This window comes from Ixodes scapularis, unplaced genomic scaffold (assembly GCF_016920785.2).
Source record: "Ixodes scapularis isolate PalLabHiFi unplaced genomic scaffold, ASM1692078v2 PGA_scaffold2__306_contigs__length_199485367, whole genome shotgun sequence".
NCBI lineage: Eukaryota > Metazoa > Arthropoda > Arachnida > Ixodida > Ixodidae > Ixodes > Ixodes scapularis.
In genome coordinates, this window is record NW_024609857.1 from 168,531,520 (window position 1) to 168,549,780 (window position 18,261).

The following is an 18,261-nucleotide window of genomic DNA, read 5'->3' on the forward strand; positions in this document are numbered from 1 at the left end:
GCACACTTTGGGGAGCAATGCATATTTACATCGCCGCCCGAGGTCTCCATTGAACGTGTAGTGCTGACCCAAATAAAATGCTAACCTGACTCTCAATCGCTCACCGCAAAGGACGATTTCGAACAGGCGGTACTGTAGGTCACTTGAGATAAAAAAAAAAAGAAGAAAAACAAGCTATAGAAACGAGCGTCGTAAAAAAGGGGACCGGTATTTTTATTCCTACCTCCGAACAGAAACGAGCGCCACCCAGTGCATCACACAGCGCAGAGGCCGGACTCGGCCACCGCCAGTGCTGTTAAGTTTTTTTGGGCGAAGTCGCCAGGACGCGACCTAAAAGTCGCCAGTTTTAGCGAAAAGTCGCCGAGTGGTGATGATGATGATGACCTTTTTCGGATTTTTTTTTTATCAAAACGTAAAGGTGTTTTTTTTTTGTTTTTTTTTTGTGACGAGACAAGTGAATAGTTGGAGTCGGCCGTCCCATTCCCAAGGACTCGCCAACACCTTGAGCGACTCAAGGCGTTGGCGAGAAGATCCTGGTCCATAAACAAAACAGCGGAAGCCTGTTCTGCTTCATCCTTATCGAACAAAACCCTCGCTTTAACCCGCGTTAAAGCGAGGGAATTGCTTCGGGGTCGGAGAACGTCACCTCACCCACAACCGGATGAATAAAAATTAACAAAAATGAGTGACATCCAGAGCTGTCCCCTGGAAGCCACTGGAGAGCTATCCGACTGACATATTTTCCCCCCGTTCACGTAGCTTTAGTAACAATTTACATAACTAGAAAAAAAAAAGTCCCCCAAAAAGTCGCTAAGACTCCAAAAACACAAAATTGTCGTTAGGACGACTGAAAACACTCTAAATTTAGCGACTTTCTCGCTAAGTTCACACCACTGGCCACCGCGCGTACATACCAAGCGCGCGCGAGGGAGAGAGAAACTTCCTCCGCCGGGAGAACACGGCACATTTCGGGATCTATTTCACGCAGCGGATAACGCGGGCCTTTTCACACCTCGATACTGGCGCCATCTAGAAGTTGCGCGTTCAACCACGTTTCGAGCCGCGCGCCATCTGGTGGCTGAAACGGACGAATAAATAGAGGTACCGCGCCCTCTTAACACGCTTGGCCACCTGTATCCTCCGTTTCACAAATGCTTGCTTGCAATATGTTGCTCGGGTAGAGGAGAGAGAATCGGCTGCAGACTCTTTTCGGTGTCTGTTGACCATCATTTACATTCTACTAATCGTCTGCACCAAACCAAGCAATTGCAATTGACTGAAAGCAGCAATGGAAGTGGCATTTGACCTTTTCTAGCAGATTTCGTAGCTGGAAAAATAAAGGATAGGAGCAGCAACTGACGCTTCTGGGGCAGATGCCAACGTCTGTTAGCACGTCACTTGAAAATGAAAATGTCGTTGCACCGCTAAATGAGTTTATATCTGATATTCCTTGAGCATTCCTCCTCGGTACTAAAGCGTATTATTTATTACCTTTTATAGTGAGAATAGGCAGGGTGCGGAAGGAACATAAAGACTTCTAGGTCCCATTTACAATGGGTGTGAAAAAAATGGTCATAAAACTAAGCATAGTGCAAGACTTCTGTTAAGATAAAGCATCTCTCTCCCTCCCTCTTTTACCCTCGGTAGTTCATTCACCCCGTATATATATTTCCCGCAAAATGACGGCGAAAATCAGCATATCAACTAAAACATCTATCAAAAAAATAGGTCCCACTAAAGTTTTATGAGCACCGAACTCAGGATCCTAGTACAATAAACTGCAGAAAGAACCACACACAAATATCATGAAAACCTTCAGTCTTGTTTTAAAAGTGACATTGCGCTTTTTCGTTGTTTAAACCTCGAGTTGAGTCAAAGTTTGCAGCCCTTTCGATTGACTGCTGCACGTGGACTACCTTGAGTACCATATTTAAAATGTAGACTGGCGCTTCCTCTCCTTCCTCGGCACAGCCTTTTTAAATTTAGAGGTCAACCTACATCCAAAACCAAAGAAAGTCCTCCCGTAATAGTACTGAGCACAATTTGCAAGCCAATCGCAATAACCCACATCAGCCGCATCTCCTACCACACCGGCGCAAAGCGGTGAAGCTCGACGCGTGCGCACCGGTCTGAGGCCATACAGGTTGAAGCGGGCGGCGCAAGTGCCACCGTACACTCTAGCCACGGCATGAAGGCGTGCGGAGGACATAATAATCCAACGACCTCCTCCGGAGTAACAGACCCTGTCTTACTACAGTAGCCGCCATCCCACTATTTTGGCCATTTTTCTCCGGACTTTTGGCTCCCGACTTTGCCGACGTTGTTTTACGATATGAGCCAATGGAACCAAGCAAACATCGTCAAAAGTGTGACATGGCATTTGTCATCTATCCGTACGTGTTCTTTCATTGGCTAAACCAATCTAGCGCAGCGAACGCCCGTAAATTGGCGCTTTTACTGAACATGCCACTTTGTGATTGCATGTGTTCAAACCTTAGACTGTGCTCTGACCCAAGACGAAACTAACTATGTGGTGGGTGGAGACAGGGGGAAATACATAATTGTACCATTTTCATTCCCTTTTACTTCTCTAAACAATAGAACGGACCGATAAAAGCATATATTTACTTCTCGCTTCAGTCGAGCTGCCCTTGCTCTAAGTGTGGCGCAATTCTTAGCAAAAATGACGCTTTGGCGCAGGATGTAACAGCCTTTCGTTCGTGCTGCAATTTGGTGCAAATGATGCGGCACATCCATCACTGTGAAAGTTACGAAGCTGATCAGAACGCTACTCTCAATTTCCCAGCGGTACGATTAAGTGATTGAGAAGCAATCAGGGATGGGCAGAAATACTCAAGTGTATTTGGAAATACAAATACTGGGATACATTAAAATAGTAGCTAAAACACTGATACTAAAATATATCTGTAAAATTTATCGCAATACGTATTGGAAATACATTATAAATAGAGGCAAAAGGTCTTTGGAAATACAAATACAGGAATACATTTTAGGGAGGGCAGAAATACAAATACAGAAATACTGATACTGAAATACATTTTTCAAATTTGTTTGAGATGCCAACCGAGATGAAGCTTGAAGTTTAAAGTGGAAGTTTTTGATCCCGAAATTACTTTCCCATGGGCTTGGCCCTTAGCCTTGAAGGTAGTGGTTTCGGACGACGAGGAGTCTTCAGCGGGCTCAAAAAAAAACGTTCCATCAAGGACTGACCGCGGTTCCTTCCTTGACGTCCTGTCTGATTGACGAGAAATGCAAAAAGACTTGGACCTCTAAATAAATTCTATGTCACCCTAAATCCCATCAAAACGTCACCCCGCCACTGTCCCATAAGGACACCCCTGTGAACAGTGATCATACGTCAGGGTGGAATGCACTGGTATTCTTTATCTTTAGGTGTGGCCTTGAACATGAAACTTTATCACGCTGCTGCATGGAAGGACAATACATACATTCATAGTAGATTATCTCGTTGAAGATCGTGCAGGCAGTGTCATTTGGAATTTTCGAAAATAGTGGACCACCTGAAGCATCCTGGAACACACGTCTTATCTTCTGTGACGGTTGAAAAAACAATACGGTGGCATCCCTGTTGTGAAGGTCCTTTCTGCCGAACCTCCACCACCGACGTATAGATTGCAGTCCTCAAGCTTCGCATGGCATCATCCAAACGGAGATTTTGTGGATTGTCACCTGATATTGCCGGCACAGGTGCGAGCTCTCCGAGAAACAGAGCGCTCGAGACAAGTCGCAGGTGTACGAAGTCTGGGTCGGCACAGCGAGGCCACCTCTGGCCTCCTTCCTGGGTTTCAGATCAGCAGAGCAGCGGGTCACATTCACGTCGGCCGATGACGTACCCTTGAGCCGTGCAATATTACGGGCCCAGACACATTTGGATATGCGTTGAACTTCACTGCGCGAGTCATCCTACTATTTCAAGTCAACCACCGCCAGGCTCATGCTGCAATGGACTGTGACTCAGCTTTGCCGGCTGGGTGTACTATGCACACTAAGGCAACAGAGACGATTAACACAGGGCATTCGATGCCAGCAAACAATTACCCCAGAAATCCCGACCCAACGACTTGCGGCAGAAGATGCTCTAACTCCACTCCTGGCACGGCACCTGGTTCGGGTCCCCGACTATGCAACACTTCTCAGAAGAAAGAAAAGGACGCACAGAAAAATAGTTTGGAGAATAGGAAGGAACCTTGGTCAGCATAGTAACAATGCCCCGGCATCTCCTTGGCCCTGCAAATGCCCTCAGAAGTTAAAAAAAATAAGCGTTCGGACTTTTTTTTTTTTTTTGGGGGGGTTAATGTAACGAAATATATTTTATCCTGATTGTATCGCGATAGAAAGAAACATTCCAAATGTATTGCGATACAGAAATACAAATACGAAATGTATTTCTCAAATACTATCGCGATACATTTGTATCTGTCATATTTAGCCGAGTCTAAGACAAGCTTCCTTTCGGGAAATATAGCACACTAATGAACTGCAATAAGATGAGAGATGGGCTGGTTGGTAAGTCACACAAATATTGAAAGCACATGTAACAAGGACTAGAAAGGAGGCAAACAAGTGCTCCGTCTGCCTTCTTTCTAGCCCTTGTTTCCTGGCGCTTTCAGTAGTCCTATTCGCTTCAACGAGTTTTCCCGTCCTGAAGATGAAACCGGTTCTGGATGCTTCGAAGCCCAAAGTGATGCTTGCTCCAGCTGGGTAATGCCGACAAGTGCACGTTTGTCACCAAACTGGCTGCTCGCATGAAACGACATTGTTCGGTGCTAACGACCAGAAATGTCGCGGAACCGCCCGAGAGTTGCCGGGCAGAAAAAATGGGAGCCTCACTCTTTGAATGGGCGTGAAATAGGCGGTCTTTTGACGGAAACAGTTCAGAAGGGTACAGTAGTAAACGCCCTCATCTTTGTGGCAACATGTGCGGTTAGCGTGGCTGGTAGGCAGCCATTATTAAAACGAGACAAAGAGAGGTCCCTCAGATAAACCATTCTCCTTCCTTCAAAAATACGCCCTTTGAGCTAAACAGAAAAGCCCCCCCCCCTTCCCCCCCCCCATTTTGACCTTTAAAAACAAACACACATCTGCAATCTTCTGGAAGCAAAAAATGCACCCACTTTCTTTCTCTGCCAGACTCCAAGAAGGGAAGGAACAAGCGAGAAAAGCGTGAATGATGCGCCTTTCGGTAACCCAGAGCTGCAACATGCAGGGCCCACATGCCCTTCCTTGCCTTCCCAAAGCAGCCTGGATGCGTGGCGAGTGTTCGACGAAGAAGCACCAATTACCTGTAGGGCACGGTGCTCCAGAGCCAGAAAGGAGTCACGGTGTCGTTGTTGAGAATGTTGCGACCCAGGTAGGCAAGCATCATGGCGTCCCGCTTCAACTTGGCTTGGGACCTGCGTGGCAATGGCAGGGTTTCTGTGGGGCAGCCTCCTGCTGCTACTTTACCTCCTAACTCGGCTGCCATGGGAAGCTAAGATTCCACCAGTCAGTTCTTTATTCCGAGAAATGGATTATTTTAAGACAGACTCGCTAAGTCCGCGCTTTTCTTGCTGCATATAACCCAATGCAATATATTTCTCGGAAACCAAAAAAAAAAAAATTTAACAAGCATTTTGTGAAAAAAAAAAAAAGATTTCTGAGAAGTGTGTTTGCATTTTCTTGTGAGATTCAGTATCAAGTTCATTTCTCTCCACTTCTGGCAACAACAATTTACCGGTACAAATGGCAAGAAAGTGACTGAGAATCTACAGGATTGTGTGACTGGAAACGTCCTTCTGCAGTAATTCCAACCGCATTTGTACCTACACTGCACAGACACAGCTCACACATGGTAGTTTCCAAAGACCTGTGGTTTCATGATGGCCTCAGGAAAGATTACATATGCCATTCAAGAAGAAAGACGTCAACTGAGTCCGACGTTGCGTCCATGCAAGGCCACACACAGGTGCACGGAGAGCCTTGGTCCTCTCCCTCGTCTCCATCGAGGCAAACGGCCAATTGGAGAAATGGTAAACAAGAGAACGGAGTAAACAGGTGACGGAGGGCAGAGCGCCGCTTCCGATGCCAATGTGCCGACGCGGGCAAGGAGCAGCGGGAGCAGCGTCCACGTTACGATGCCACTCACTGCGCCCACGGTCGACATAGCCTGTCGGAATCAGGTTCAGGTCAGAGAAGGTCATCCCTTAGGGCCCAGAGAAGGTCATCCCTTCGAAAGCCCCCAATGCGCGCGCTTGCGGCAAACTACGCACACACGTGCATGAGAGATTGGGAGTGTTTGCCGAACGTCGCTAAGATCTGCGAGGTTGAGGAAAGTGGACGGCCCAAGTCCAAAATCGCCAAATTTGACACTCCGCCATCGGCTGCTTGACGCTGTCCACTATTTTGCGGAACAAGCGAGATATATGGGACGGGTTCAAGAAGCTTCTCATGCAAGAGAAAGCGCGTCCGCTAACCGGAAGTGAAAGATCGACAACTGCTTCGCGCACGTCAGATTTTCTCTCGCGAGCATGCTTGCCGAGCCGGCGCACGACTTCTATAGCTGCAACGATCTCTATCGGAGTCAATGAAAACATGTTGGCAAAGCCACTGAAGATAACTTTGATTCGTTCGAGCTTGCCGATGTGGACCTTCCCGTCGTTGCTCCTGCCACAGATGCTGTGATCGACCTTGCATGATGCGGCCAGGGTAAACATGAAGCAACGTCGGAGAGGCAGCTCTGGAAATGCCGATGACTACAGAGACGCGAAACGACCCATGGTTGCTTTAAAACAATGCAAAGTGCAGCGGCGGTGACAGTGTTCCTGCAATACCTGAAGCAGTTCGAGGAGAACTGATGCCGGGACGAAATCATAGACAAACTCCACTTAATTATTTTTTTACTCAGTAAAGCTGCCGGGAGATGTTCATAACCGAGGTTTGTTCGATTAAATACAGTATACGGTCAGAGTGTTCCACAGTGTTCCCGTCCACCTTTGAGGCTGCTGGCATTGTTTTTTATGGACTCTCGCTTTTATTGAATAACCGCTTATATCGAATTTTTTCGCCATCCCGTCAACTTCATTATAACGAGGGATTACTGTACTTTGTTTTAAGTCGATGCACAGCCAACGGGACCAATCAAACAGCGTGGCGTTTGATTGGCTAAACGTTTGAACGTGGCATTTGATTGGCAAAAGTGCAACATTGGCTAAACCAATCAAGTGCAGCGAATGCCCCAAGACTTGAGCTTTTAGTGTTTGTGTGGAAGGGGTTGTGTGTTTGAAACTTCGACTGTGCTCTTACCTAAAATGAAACAAACTATACGGTGAGTAGAGATGCTGTGAAATACATATTTGTACCATTTTCATTTTCTTCTACTTCTCCAAATATTAGAATCAACCAAAAATTAAATACCGTAAAATACCGAGGAAGCGCCCATACCGGCACAAGCGCCCACTATTAACATTTTCGAAATTCAAAAATTTGGGAAAGTACACACCAAGCGCCCATATTCTCGGAAGCGCCGGCGTTCCCGGCAGCCGCCGCGGCAAGCACCCTGCCGAAGGTAGCCGCGGCGGACGCGGCCCGGAGACCAATTCCCGTAGAATTGGGTCACAGAGGTCACTCCGGGCACTTTGCCTTTCACGTTACTGCAGCATTGTGTGGTCCGCACAATCCAGGGGTAGCAACGAGAGGACCAATAGGAGTGTAGATAACGGTAATTGGAGAAAAGCTCACGGGACAAAAGCTCACCAGACAGAAGCTCACCGGACAAAAGCTCACTGGAGTAAAAATGACCCGTTTTTTGACAGATCCAGACAAAAGGTCAGCTCAATTTTTTTTATTTTTGCTATTCGGGCGAAACACGGGCTGAAATAAAATGCGGACGCGATGGACATTGGACCATTTTTAAGAGAACTTGTACCCCATCCCACGCAAAGGTGTCAACAGATAAGCAATAGCAGGCAGAGAAGAAACGTTTTGTGACCAAAATTTAGGTCACCGAAACTGAGTGGAGCTGATAAGATCGAGTTTGCTTGACTCAAAGTATGCCGGAGCACCCTTGTGCAACGCCCAAAAAACTTTGTGAAGCGAATTTTCTGAACCTGAAGAGGGACCGAAGAACCGAAGTTACCCTTCGGTGACCTCGCTTTTTCAGTGTGCGTATGTCACGCTAAATGCACCCTCAATGTCTTTTTATTACCAATGGATGGGTTTTCTTGGGGGTCATGGTAATATTTAAAGTGAATGGCTAAAAAAATTACATTGTTTCCGTCATTGTGCGTTATAATTGTATCTGAAATGAAGGATTATTTCAAGGTGATTTGAAAGGGAAACTGAAGTAAAACTGTAATATACAAACCATTGAGTTGCGAATTCTTAAAAATATTTTGAAGGAACGGGAGATGGGCCTTTTGGAGAAGTACAAAACAAATTATCAAATAAAAAAAAAACAAAAAAAAAAACCTGTGCGGTATTTTGGATAGGCTCGCGTTCCTTCCACCACAGTTTGTCCCACAAGAACTAACCATCAGGGAAAAGTCTACCGGTGACATCGGCTACCTGCTGGACTATTTTGATTACACGTATATCAACGGCCGCTTCCGTTATGCTTCTGTTTCTTCTGCGGAGGCACCCAGAGCGAATTCTTCGCTTCGCTTGACTGTGCGCCGACGACGACCGGAGTTTCCCCCGGAATGGTGGAATATGTACGACGCCACTCTTTAAGATAAAGACCGGACGAACAACACCTACGAAGGTTGGAATACTGGGTTCCGGAAGCTCGTCGGCCACGCCCATCCAAGCGTCTTGAGGCTGATTGAATGCCTACAGCAAAATCAGGCGCTCGTTGCCACGGCATTCACACAAGCCCGGAGAGGGAAGCCTACAGTAAGGCGGGTGCGAAAAACCACTCTGCGCCTGCAGCATCTATTTGCAAGGGCTTCCAGGTACATCGAGATCTACCAAGACTGCTGGAGCTAGTAGGGGACTGCATTCACTTCTAACCAATCGATAAATACACTTGTTTCTATTAAAATAAACAAACCATGTGCCTGTCAAATTTAATTTACCTTTGCATTTTAGTGTCGCACGCATGCACCTAAGTTGTCCGCACTCATGTTAAGATCAACATGAAATTTTCTCCTGGTGAGCTTTTGTCCGGGTCTGTGAAAAAAATGGGTAAGCTTTCGTTCGGGATTCATAGATAACAGCCAGTTCATCCCAGCATTTTGTAAATGCATCTTGATAAATCTTTCAAGTGCGAGACGAGCTGGCTGCGGTGGACAATGTGCTGTTGCGAGAAGAATGCCTGGTCATCCCCGCGTTGTTAATGGGCACCATGATTCATCTGGAAACACGAGACCCATCTGGGTGTTATCAGGACTAAGCAGAGACTGTGCGAGTGGTATTGGTCGCTGGGTCTTGATCGTCAGGTGGACCAAGCCATCAGGAACTGCTGAGATCACTGATAAATCTGCCAAATTCATGACTGTACCACATTGGCCGATACCACAGCCAGAACGGGCCTGGCAAAAGCTGGCAGTGGACATTGTGGGGCCATTCACAAGAGCTGAAAACGGACACAAGTTTGCCATAACTCCGGTCGACTTTTATTCAAAGCGGCCAGAGGTGCACTTTGGATCAGTGGCGACGTCGCAGACTGTGATAAACTTCTTATCTGCTACGTTCAGCATGGAGGGCTACCCGGATCAAGTGTAGATGGATCACGGATCACAGTTCATGTCAGCAACCTTCAAGGATCTCCTAGAGGGAATGTGGGATTCGTCACTGCTGCACGTCCATCTACTACCCTCAATGCGATGAACAAGTGGAACGGTTCAACGCGGTGTTTAAGGGATTCATTCAACTAGCAGGTCTGGAGCATCAACTTCTTGAAGTAGATGTCCTTGAATACCCGAGTGTGCACAGGTACACGCCTCATACCAATAGGGGCAGGCTGCCAGATCTGTTGCCGCATGGTCGTGTTCCTCGATCACGGCTGGATGTTGTGGGCTTCCCGTCGTCCAAGTTCTCTGTGAACCCTGTTTCGGAACTGGCCGACCTTCGAGCACGAGTGCAACACAGGTAGGCCTACAGCAGGCGCTTCAAGGACCGCAAGAGGGGGGCCAAGGCCACCCATCTTCAAGCCTGGCGACTTTGTCGGGGTCCGCAAGCCCAACATAGCTACACGGTGCCTATGCTTATCATGGGCACACATGAACCAAGTTCCCATACCTTGGCCGACAACCGCACTTTAAATGCCTTCAAGCTGGCGGCCTGTGGTGAAGTGGGAGAGCATCTGTCAGCAGCTTCACAGCAGACGCCCACAACACTCGAGTCGGCTAATGCGGCCACACCCGTGTCAGTTCCAGTGGCTCCAGAGGCAGTGCCGGTTCGAGGCAACGCAAGATCTACTGGATCCACATCGCAGCAGAAAAGACCTGCGTGGCTCCGAGACTTTGTTAACTAACACTGTTTTACTTCCTGTTCTTGAGCGAGTTCTTGAGTTCCTTGTTTTTGTTAATTAGAAGGGGATGATGTTAGGTGGTAACATTGGGTAACGCCTGTATATAGGCCATACCATCAAAGTAAACATCAGTTTCGTTCGGCTACACGATCGTGTCACGTCAGCTTCTTCCTGGTTGCCCTACGAGGCCGGGATACAATATATAGACGCTTTCAGTGAGTAAGTTACTCGAGCTGCCACCAGTCGGCATGCCCTCCGCGCGCTTTCCAAGCCGCCATAGCCGACCTCTAGTTCCTCGCCGTTGCCCCGTGTTGTGTGCTGCACCGGCCACCACCAGAGCTTTGTTTTCGTGTTCTTTTACGTTCCTCGTTAAAATAGCGTGTTTCCTTTAGGCCTTTTCGATATTTCGGGCTTTCATTGAATCATTTGATATCTATATTTCAACATAGCTCTCGTATTTTTTTATTTATGAATTGGAATCGGACAGCGAATTGATCGACGATACAAGGTTATGGCTTAGGCTTTAGAAACCATGTAAGTTCATCACATTCTTACGTTTTTGTCGCTAATAAAAGGCAGTCAACACCAGTGCGACATATGCGAATTTCAAATGACGCAGTAAGGCAGTCGTGCTTCTCGCTGCACATGCGCGCTCGTTTTCGTAACGCCGAAATGTATGTAAGCGATTTAGCGTGCGACAAGACGAGCAGCGGTGACAACGACAAGAGTCAGCGACGAGCGACGGAAAGTTCTCATGGTCGCCCGTCGCATCGCTCTGTCTTTGGATTTCTAGAAAACGTCGCTCACCGTCTTGGTCGCTAGCTTCTGTCGCTTCCATGCGGTTTGCCTCGTCTCCCGACTGACCGAGCGACAGCGAAGCGGGTGGCAGTCTTTTATCTCGTCGCTCGCCAAATCGCTTACATGCGATTTGGATGCACACAGCATTGAACCATTGGCACCTCAATAGTAAATATAAACCGCATGCAAGCGATTTAACGAGCAACGAGACAAGCGATGGAGACCCGCATCGCTGTCGCTCGGTCAGTCGCGCGACGAGGCAAACCGCATGGAAGCAACGGGAGCAAGCGACCAAGACGGTGAGCGACGCTTTCTAAAAACTCAAAAACCGAGCGACGCGACAGGCGACACTGAGAAGTCTTCGTCGCTGGCTCTCGTCGTTGTCACCGCCACTCGTCACGTCGCACGCTAAATCGCTTACATGCGGTTCGGCTTTACAGAAATCAGCGCGCATATGCAGCGAGAAGCACGACTACGATAGCCTTACTGCGTCATTTTAAATTGGCATATGTCGCAATGGTGTTGACTGCCCTTTATTAGCGACAAAAACATAAGAATGTGATGAACTTACATGGTCTCTGAACCCTAGGCCATCATCTTCTATTGTCAATCTATTCGCTGTCCGAATCCATTTCATAAATAAAAAAAAGTACAAAAGCTGAGTTAAAATATATATGCCAAATGATAAATGAAAACCAGAAATATTGAAAATACCTAAAGAAAACACAGTATTTCAATGCGGAATGTAAAATAACTAAAAAACAATGCTCCGGTGGCGGCCGCTGCAACGCACAACGCGGAGCAACGGCGACAAACTGAAGGTCGGTTATGGCGGCAGGGTCACGTGACGTCAAGATGGCGGCGCCCATGAAATGTTGCCTGAAAGGGTCTGTATCCATAACACGATGTCCCATGGGAATCACGGGAATCACAAGATCTGCGGTGCGTACGACAAGCATGTTCACAGCGGGTTCCCTCTTGTTAATAGCACCATGACACATGAACCTGCTGCGTTTGCGATATCCGTTCACGTGACGTGCCAGTTCATTGCCGATTCCTGCATTCTTTTCTTTTGTCCGTGATCTGCGCGCGCGATAATGGTTCCCGTGATAAGAGAGTATGTAAAGGTTTTCTGCAAGTTTATCTCACCGTGAAACGCACATGTGTTGCGTCCGCCATTTGAGGTACCGGTATCTGTTCCTGTGACATGCGAGTCCACAGAGTGTTCCCGCGCTTTCCTTTGCGAACTGCGTGTGGAATATCAGTTTCTGTGAACACTGAGTTTGCAGTGGATTCCGGTATGTTCATTGCACGGCGCGAATCTGCTGCATTGGCATTCAGCAATATTTGTTTATAACGAATTTCCTCATGTTCATCGGATGCTGGGACGCGAATCTGTCATGTTCGTCATCTGCGGTAGCAGTTTTCGTTTCCGTGTGGTTGATAGCAGGTAGCTTATCGCTATCTTTCTATAACATTTTGCTGTTGCATCCCAAAAGATCGCCCACTCCCCATTTTCGTCCATTTATCTTTCGTTTCTGTGCTCGGGGGATGCCCACCTGGCCCTCCAGGTGCCCCCCGGCAGCTGGTGGCAGGAGAAGACCCGTGGACCGGTGCCGTCCCCCCTCGCCGTGAGCCAGCCGCAGGCACGCTCCACCACGTGGGGATCCAGCGGGGGCAGGTCCTCCGCATCCGCCGACCCGGGCCGCAGCTGGATCAAGTCCGTCGGGGAGGTCCGCCGGATCACGTCCACCAGCAGGGAGAGACCAATGCCTGCACGCATGCACAGACGGCAGCGGCCGGGACTACGTCTCCGCCATTTTCCCGACGGTCGCCCAATTCTGAATGTTAGAACTACGGTACGTAAAGTGTCTCTGCGGGTTAAAGCGTCCCATTTTGGGCTCCGTGTTCGTGGTGCCATCCATACCATGCAGGAATGCTGCCTTAACCTGCGTTGATAGCACGCCGTGCACGGACGCACGCATGTCTGCATGCACCAAACAAGAAAGCTGCGCAAGAGCCTGCTCCTTGCGATTGACAAGGAGCCCACTAGGCCCAGCGCCAAAGTATTTGCCAACACAATTGCCGGCTTTCCCACTTCCCCAGCCTCGCTCCTTGTCGCTTCTTTCACCCGCGCACTTGCTCGCTCGATGCACCTGGTTGGATTCTCTATTTTATTTGTTGACTCTTCTTTTTTTACTAACGAAGAGAACATAGCAGTGTTAGAAACGTGCTTTCACAGAAAAAACGTTTGCGCTGTATGCCCATCGGCGGTGTTCATTGCATGTATGCAAGCAACAAACTTTGCGATAGTAAAACATTCGGAACATTTCTTGCATAAAACATGGAACTAATTACAGTTTTGAGTTTAATGTATCTCTTGTGCAGCTGTACTAGATATGTACAGGAAAATGTAGATTTTTGAGCTTTTTTTTTAAAGATTTTGTGGTTACCGACTGAGACATGACCGACCTCACCTTTTTAAATTTCAGGCGGCAGGGGGTGGGCTCGGGATATTAAGTTAACCAAGCTTAGAAGTGAACAAGCGGAAGGTTGGGAACGACTTTCAAGAATGCAGCTGAATTTTAATTTACTAATGGTGCACGGTAGTCAAAGGCGTAGAGAAACTGTTCAATATTCTATCCTAAAAAATTTGGCCGGAACCATTATTTCTTCAAATTTGCTTCAAACTCAAAATCCCACTAGTATTTGCACATGACTAATGTCTTTTCAATTTGAAGCATTTCGCTGTCCCCGTGACCTTCGGATTACCGAGAGTCAACTGTCTGACCTAAGGCACTAATAATTTTACTCGACTAAACAATGGTCACTGGTGGCAAACAGGATTTCGACATGTAAGAATCTATACTGTAAAGGATTCGATAATTTGTGGACTCAATATTTTAAAAATTTTGCAAAAGGTAGGTCAGGAATATTTTGCGAACACAAAATTTCACGGTTGGGAGTGCTATGTCACATATTCGTTACTACAAAGTGATATATACGCACAATGATTAATTTTTCGCAAGAATTTTCTAGTCACGAAACTTCCGAAAACTAGATTCTCGCAAAAATTGAGTCGTTTGCAGTATTGTGCCCTTACAATGTGTGTGAGCGGTTCTCTAGGTTGCAATTAGAATGCTTCTGGCAAATTCTTCGATATCATTTCGGAATGCTGCATTACCTGCCCCCACAGACTGAAACAAAGGGGCCCAAGAGACTCCCGTTTTCGTAAAGAAATCGACACCCCCAAAGACGAGAGAAAGCTAGGGCTCTAGCCAGAAACAAAGAACCCTCTTCGTAAACCTTCATGAACTGGCCAGGGGTTCAAAGGAGGTCTCGTGCCTTACCGGCCACCCATCCCATGGTGTTCACCACCAGCGGGGTGTTGGGGAAGTGCTGCCGGCAGTGCTCCAGCAGCTTGGATACCGCCGCTGAGTAGGCATCCGGCTGGCTCGCTGGACTCACGTGGCCCAGGAAGTACATCCTGCAAGTACACTCCTTGTCAGGCACACGTGCAGTCCACTCTGCAGTGTTCGCCAATGTTGGATTTATTGCTACCTGGGTTCTTAAACTGGGTAATCTTCCCTCAGTTATGGTAAGCCGCATTCTGCCGCGTTGACGAACGGCATCCACCACTTTCAACATAACACTCAGACATTCGGCGGTTGCCGTCCTTCTCCGCGTCGGTAAAACGTCCAAACACGGTGAGTAGCTCCGTCAACAACGGGACTCGGCAAGTACGATAGAAGGCGTGCTGGGGGCACATGGACGCAGCTTTTTTTGCTTTCACCCTGGTAGCATATATTGGGGCCTCTACTGGTCAGAATAAAGACCGGTACGTAGAAAAAGCGAGTACCAGACTCCTTTGTGTCGCTGACCAGCAGAAGCAGTCCGTCGCGACACAAAAAAGACTCGACTGAGCAAAAAACCCCGCCTCCGCGGGTTACCCAAGCGCCCAAATTTCCTCGACCGACCCTAAGTAAAGTGCATCTACAGTTTAAGCCTAATTTTAGAGGATCCGAGTCATTGCATAACTACCAGTCAAACGCCCCCCGCTATGTGTATTATTGTTTACGAGGCTTCTGCACTCGTCGCAATAACACCGAGATCGGGAGGGGAGATACCTCGAGATGGGAATATTTGATTTGTATTAGAATACAGGTTGACGGTGATTTTCTACCAAAGCAGAATGATGACCGAAGAATGTTGATTTATAAAAGCGAGCAAAACTGAACTGAGACGTGTTGGTCACTTCCTAAAGCGTGCGAAGCGCCTCACGCGAGGGTGCTGGGGCAAAAGGGTCCAGCCCGACGCGAGCAGTGGTTCTCGAGCATGGGTGTGTCTAGGGACCCCTTGGGGACTTGTCAAAATGATGGGGATGAGACAACTACTTGCAGTGAGAAAAGGGCATCCTCTACTGTTTTAAACACTAAAAGTAAAGAGCTGATAATGGCTGTACCCTTCATTACGGGCTTGTGCCAACGAGCCCGAGTCAACAAAAAAAAAGCAACTGGGTATCTTCTTTTCTAAAGAAAAGGGGGTGCTGAGGTGAGCGCTTTGCAGTTGGAAACCACCGGTTTAGAGGCTCGTGGTTTTCTAAGTCCCGACAAAGACGTGACCACAGCGTTCGACGAGCGAGTTTCAGCCCAGGCACGCCAAAATAAACGTTCGTCCAATAGTTTTTTTTCTTCCTTTTTTATAAAAATCTGGATCGACCTCTATTCAAATAACCTTTTTTTATCATTCACCGCAAGTTTACTGGCTTGGGGTTGATCAACATTCATAATCGACCTATATTCGAGTAAGCATGGTAGTTCGGTTAGTCGTCAGTTACTAGGGATGTCGCGAACCACCCTAAGTTTGATTTCGAAAGGTTTCAATATTTTCGAGGACGACGAAGTTTCTTAAGGTAGGAGCACTTAATCTTTGAACTCCAGAGTTTTTGCCCAATTTTGCCTGTTTCGGGGGCTTATGGCCCCCCAAAGGACGACGACGGAGCATGGGAACCCTCCCGGCACCGGAGCCAAGCATCTTCTGGTGGTTGGGACCAAAGCAGCAAGGCAGAGAACCGGAAAGAAGGCCTTGCCAAACGCAACCGCACCGACAGCCAAGCTAAGCCTAATGGCAGCAGCTGACGCGACCAATGCAGCGACAGGGGTGAATCCACTCTACACGTTGAGAAAAGGCCTTTCGCTGACGAAGACTGCACTCACCCTGGACCAGAAATCCCGGGAAGACGATCATAACACCACAAGGGCTCCAAGCGACCCGACAACCAATGACGCCGAGCAACATCAGTTATGCCTGGTGAAGGCGATGCCGACGCTCGGTGAGGCGGCGAAAGCCGACAATCACCACATTCAACTTGATGCGTCGGGACACCCAGCACTCCAAAATTCGGAGCCTCCGAGCGCTGCCGATATGAATTGTCACCAAGCTTCGTGGAGCTCACGTGACCCATCAGGTGATGACGAGATGGACCAAGCTGCATGGTCAACCGTCGTCTCTAGAGGCGCCCGGAAGAAAGCGATAGCGCCGACACCCATGAAGAAACAGCCGGGAGGTGATGGTGACAAACACGACACAGTCATATTACGACCGCGTGAGCGAGTGCGTGTGACAGAGTTGTCGCCAAAAGATCTGAAGACTGCCCTAGCAAAATCTATTGACAACCATTCCAAGTACGAAAGGTGCTATCGAATTAGGATCCAAGAGGTCACTAATACCATTGCGGTGGACACCTGGTTGCCACACCTTGCGGAACACTTCTTAAAGCTGAAGACGATACGAACACCAGACAAGGAAATTCCAGTTTCCACATACCTCGCCCTGAATGGAAACCAGGTCAGAGGGGTAATTTACGGAATCGACCCAACCGACGACCCAGAAAACCTGCTACCGAACCTGGTCAGCACTACACACTGGATCCTGGAAGCAAGACCGATGGGCAAGAACAGTAAGACAGCCCTAATCACATTCGAGGGTAGGAGAACCCCAAGATATGTCACATACTACGATTGCATGAGGCAAGTATGTGCATACAGACCCCGCGCGGTTGTGTGCACGCATTGTCATGCTATCGGACACAAAGCGGACATCTGCCCTAACGAAGAAGAGCAGAGATGCCCGGACTGCGGAAGGGAACACATGCACGGAGAAGATGGGTGCATGGACACCTCCCCGCAGTGTAAGAACTGCAAGGGGGCCCACCTGGCCACGGATTCTTCCTGCCCCAAATGGAGGGAGGCCAACGAACAGCTTCGACAGAAGGGAAAAACGGGGGCGAAACCCAGACGCGACAGACGTCAGGCACCTCGATCAAGACGGTCTTCGGACACTGGGCCGAGGGATGAAAGCACGCCACGGGACCGTGCTGCGCAACTACCCAAGGGAGAAGAGATTCCCACGCCAACCCCGCCGCCAAAGACGGAGGGACACTTCCCAGCGCTTCCAAAGACGGCGATAGCGCCCGCAACAAGTACAATAGAAGAGAGAGAGGACGAAGATATTCCACGCATGGTTCAAGCCATGAAAGCAGCTCTCATGGGGTCCAGGTCACGAGTACCGACTCGAGGGCAGATGGAAACAACAACCCAATGGCATTCCGAGCCGCTACAACACCAAGCCACATACACGGCGACAAACATATCCCAGGCAAGCTCAGAGAGAGACCAAGCATTGGTAACACGGGCGGAATTCAAGACCTCTATGGAGGGAATGATCGCCAGCATCAAGGCAGATCTCCAGAACACCATCATGAGCGTGGTCAGAGAGATCGTGCAAAATGAGCTTAAAGCCATGATAACACCAGTTCTGCATGAGGCTGTCCGCTCATTGTTCCAAGGACAAGAAAATAGTAGCAAACTAAACTCGTCAAGCACCAACACGATGAGCCACGACAGTCAAGATGGCTTCAACTAATAACAGGGCTTCAAATCGGGGCCAAGCCCCGAGGCCGCCATGTGTTGTTC

At 48.3% G+C, this 18,261-nt stretch overlaps 1 protein-coding gene across 2 annotated transcripts in view; it reads right to left on the reverse strand.

Moving 5' to 3' along the window:
* The window catches only part of LOC8039352 (polynucleotide 5'-hydroxyl-kinase NOL9), a 100,302-nt gene that overhangs the window by 24,735 nt on the left and 57,306 nt on the right, over positions 1-18,261 (reverse strand). For both annotated transcript variants that reach the window (XM_029972573.4, XM_029972579.4), the window contains 3 exons: positions 14,638-14,774; positions 12,847-13,060; positions 5,325-5,435 (listed from right to left, as the gene is read on the reverse strand). In XM_029972573.4, coding sequence (XP_029828433.2) covers positions 5,325-5,435; positions 12,847-13,060; positions 14,638-14,774 — 462 coding nt within the window. The remainder of the gene's footprint in view (positions 1-5,324; positions 5,436-12,846; positions 13,061-14,637; positions 14,775-18,261) is intronic.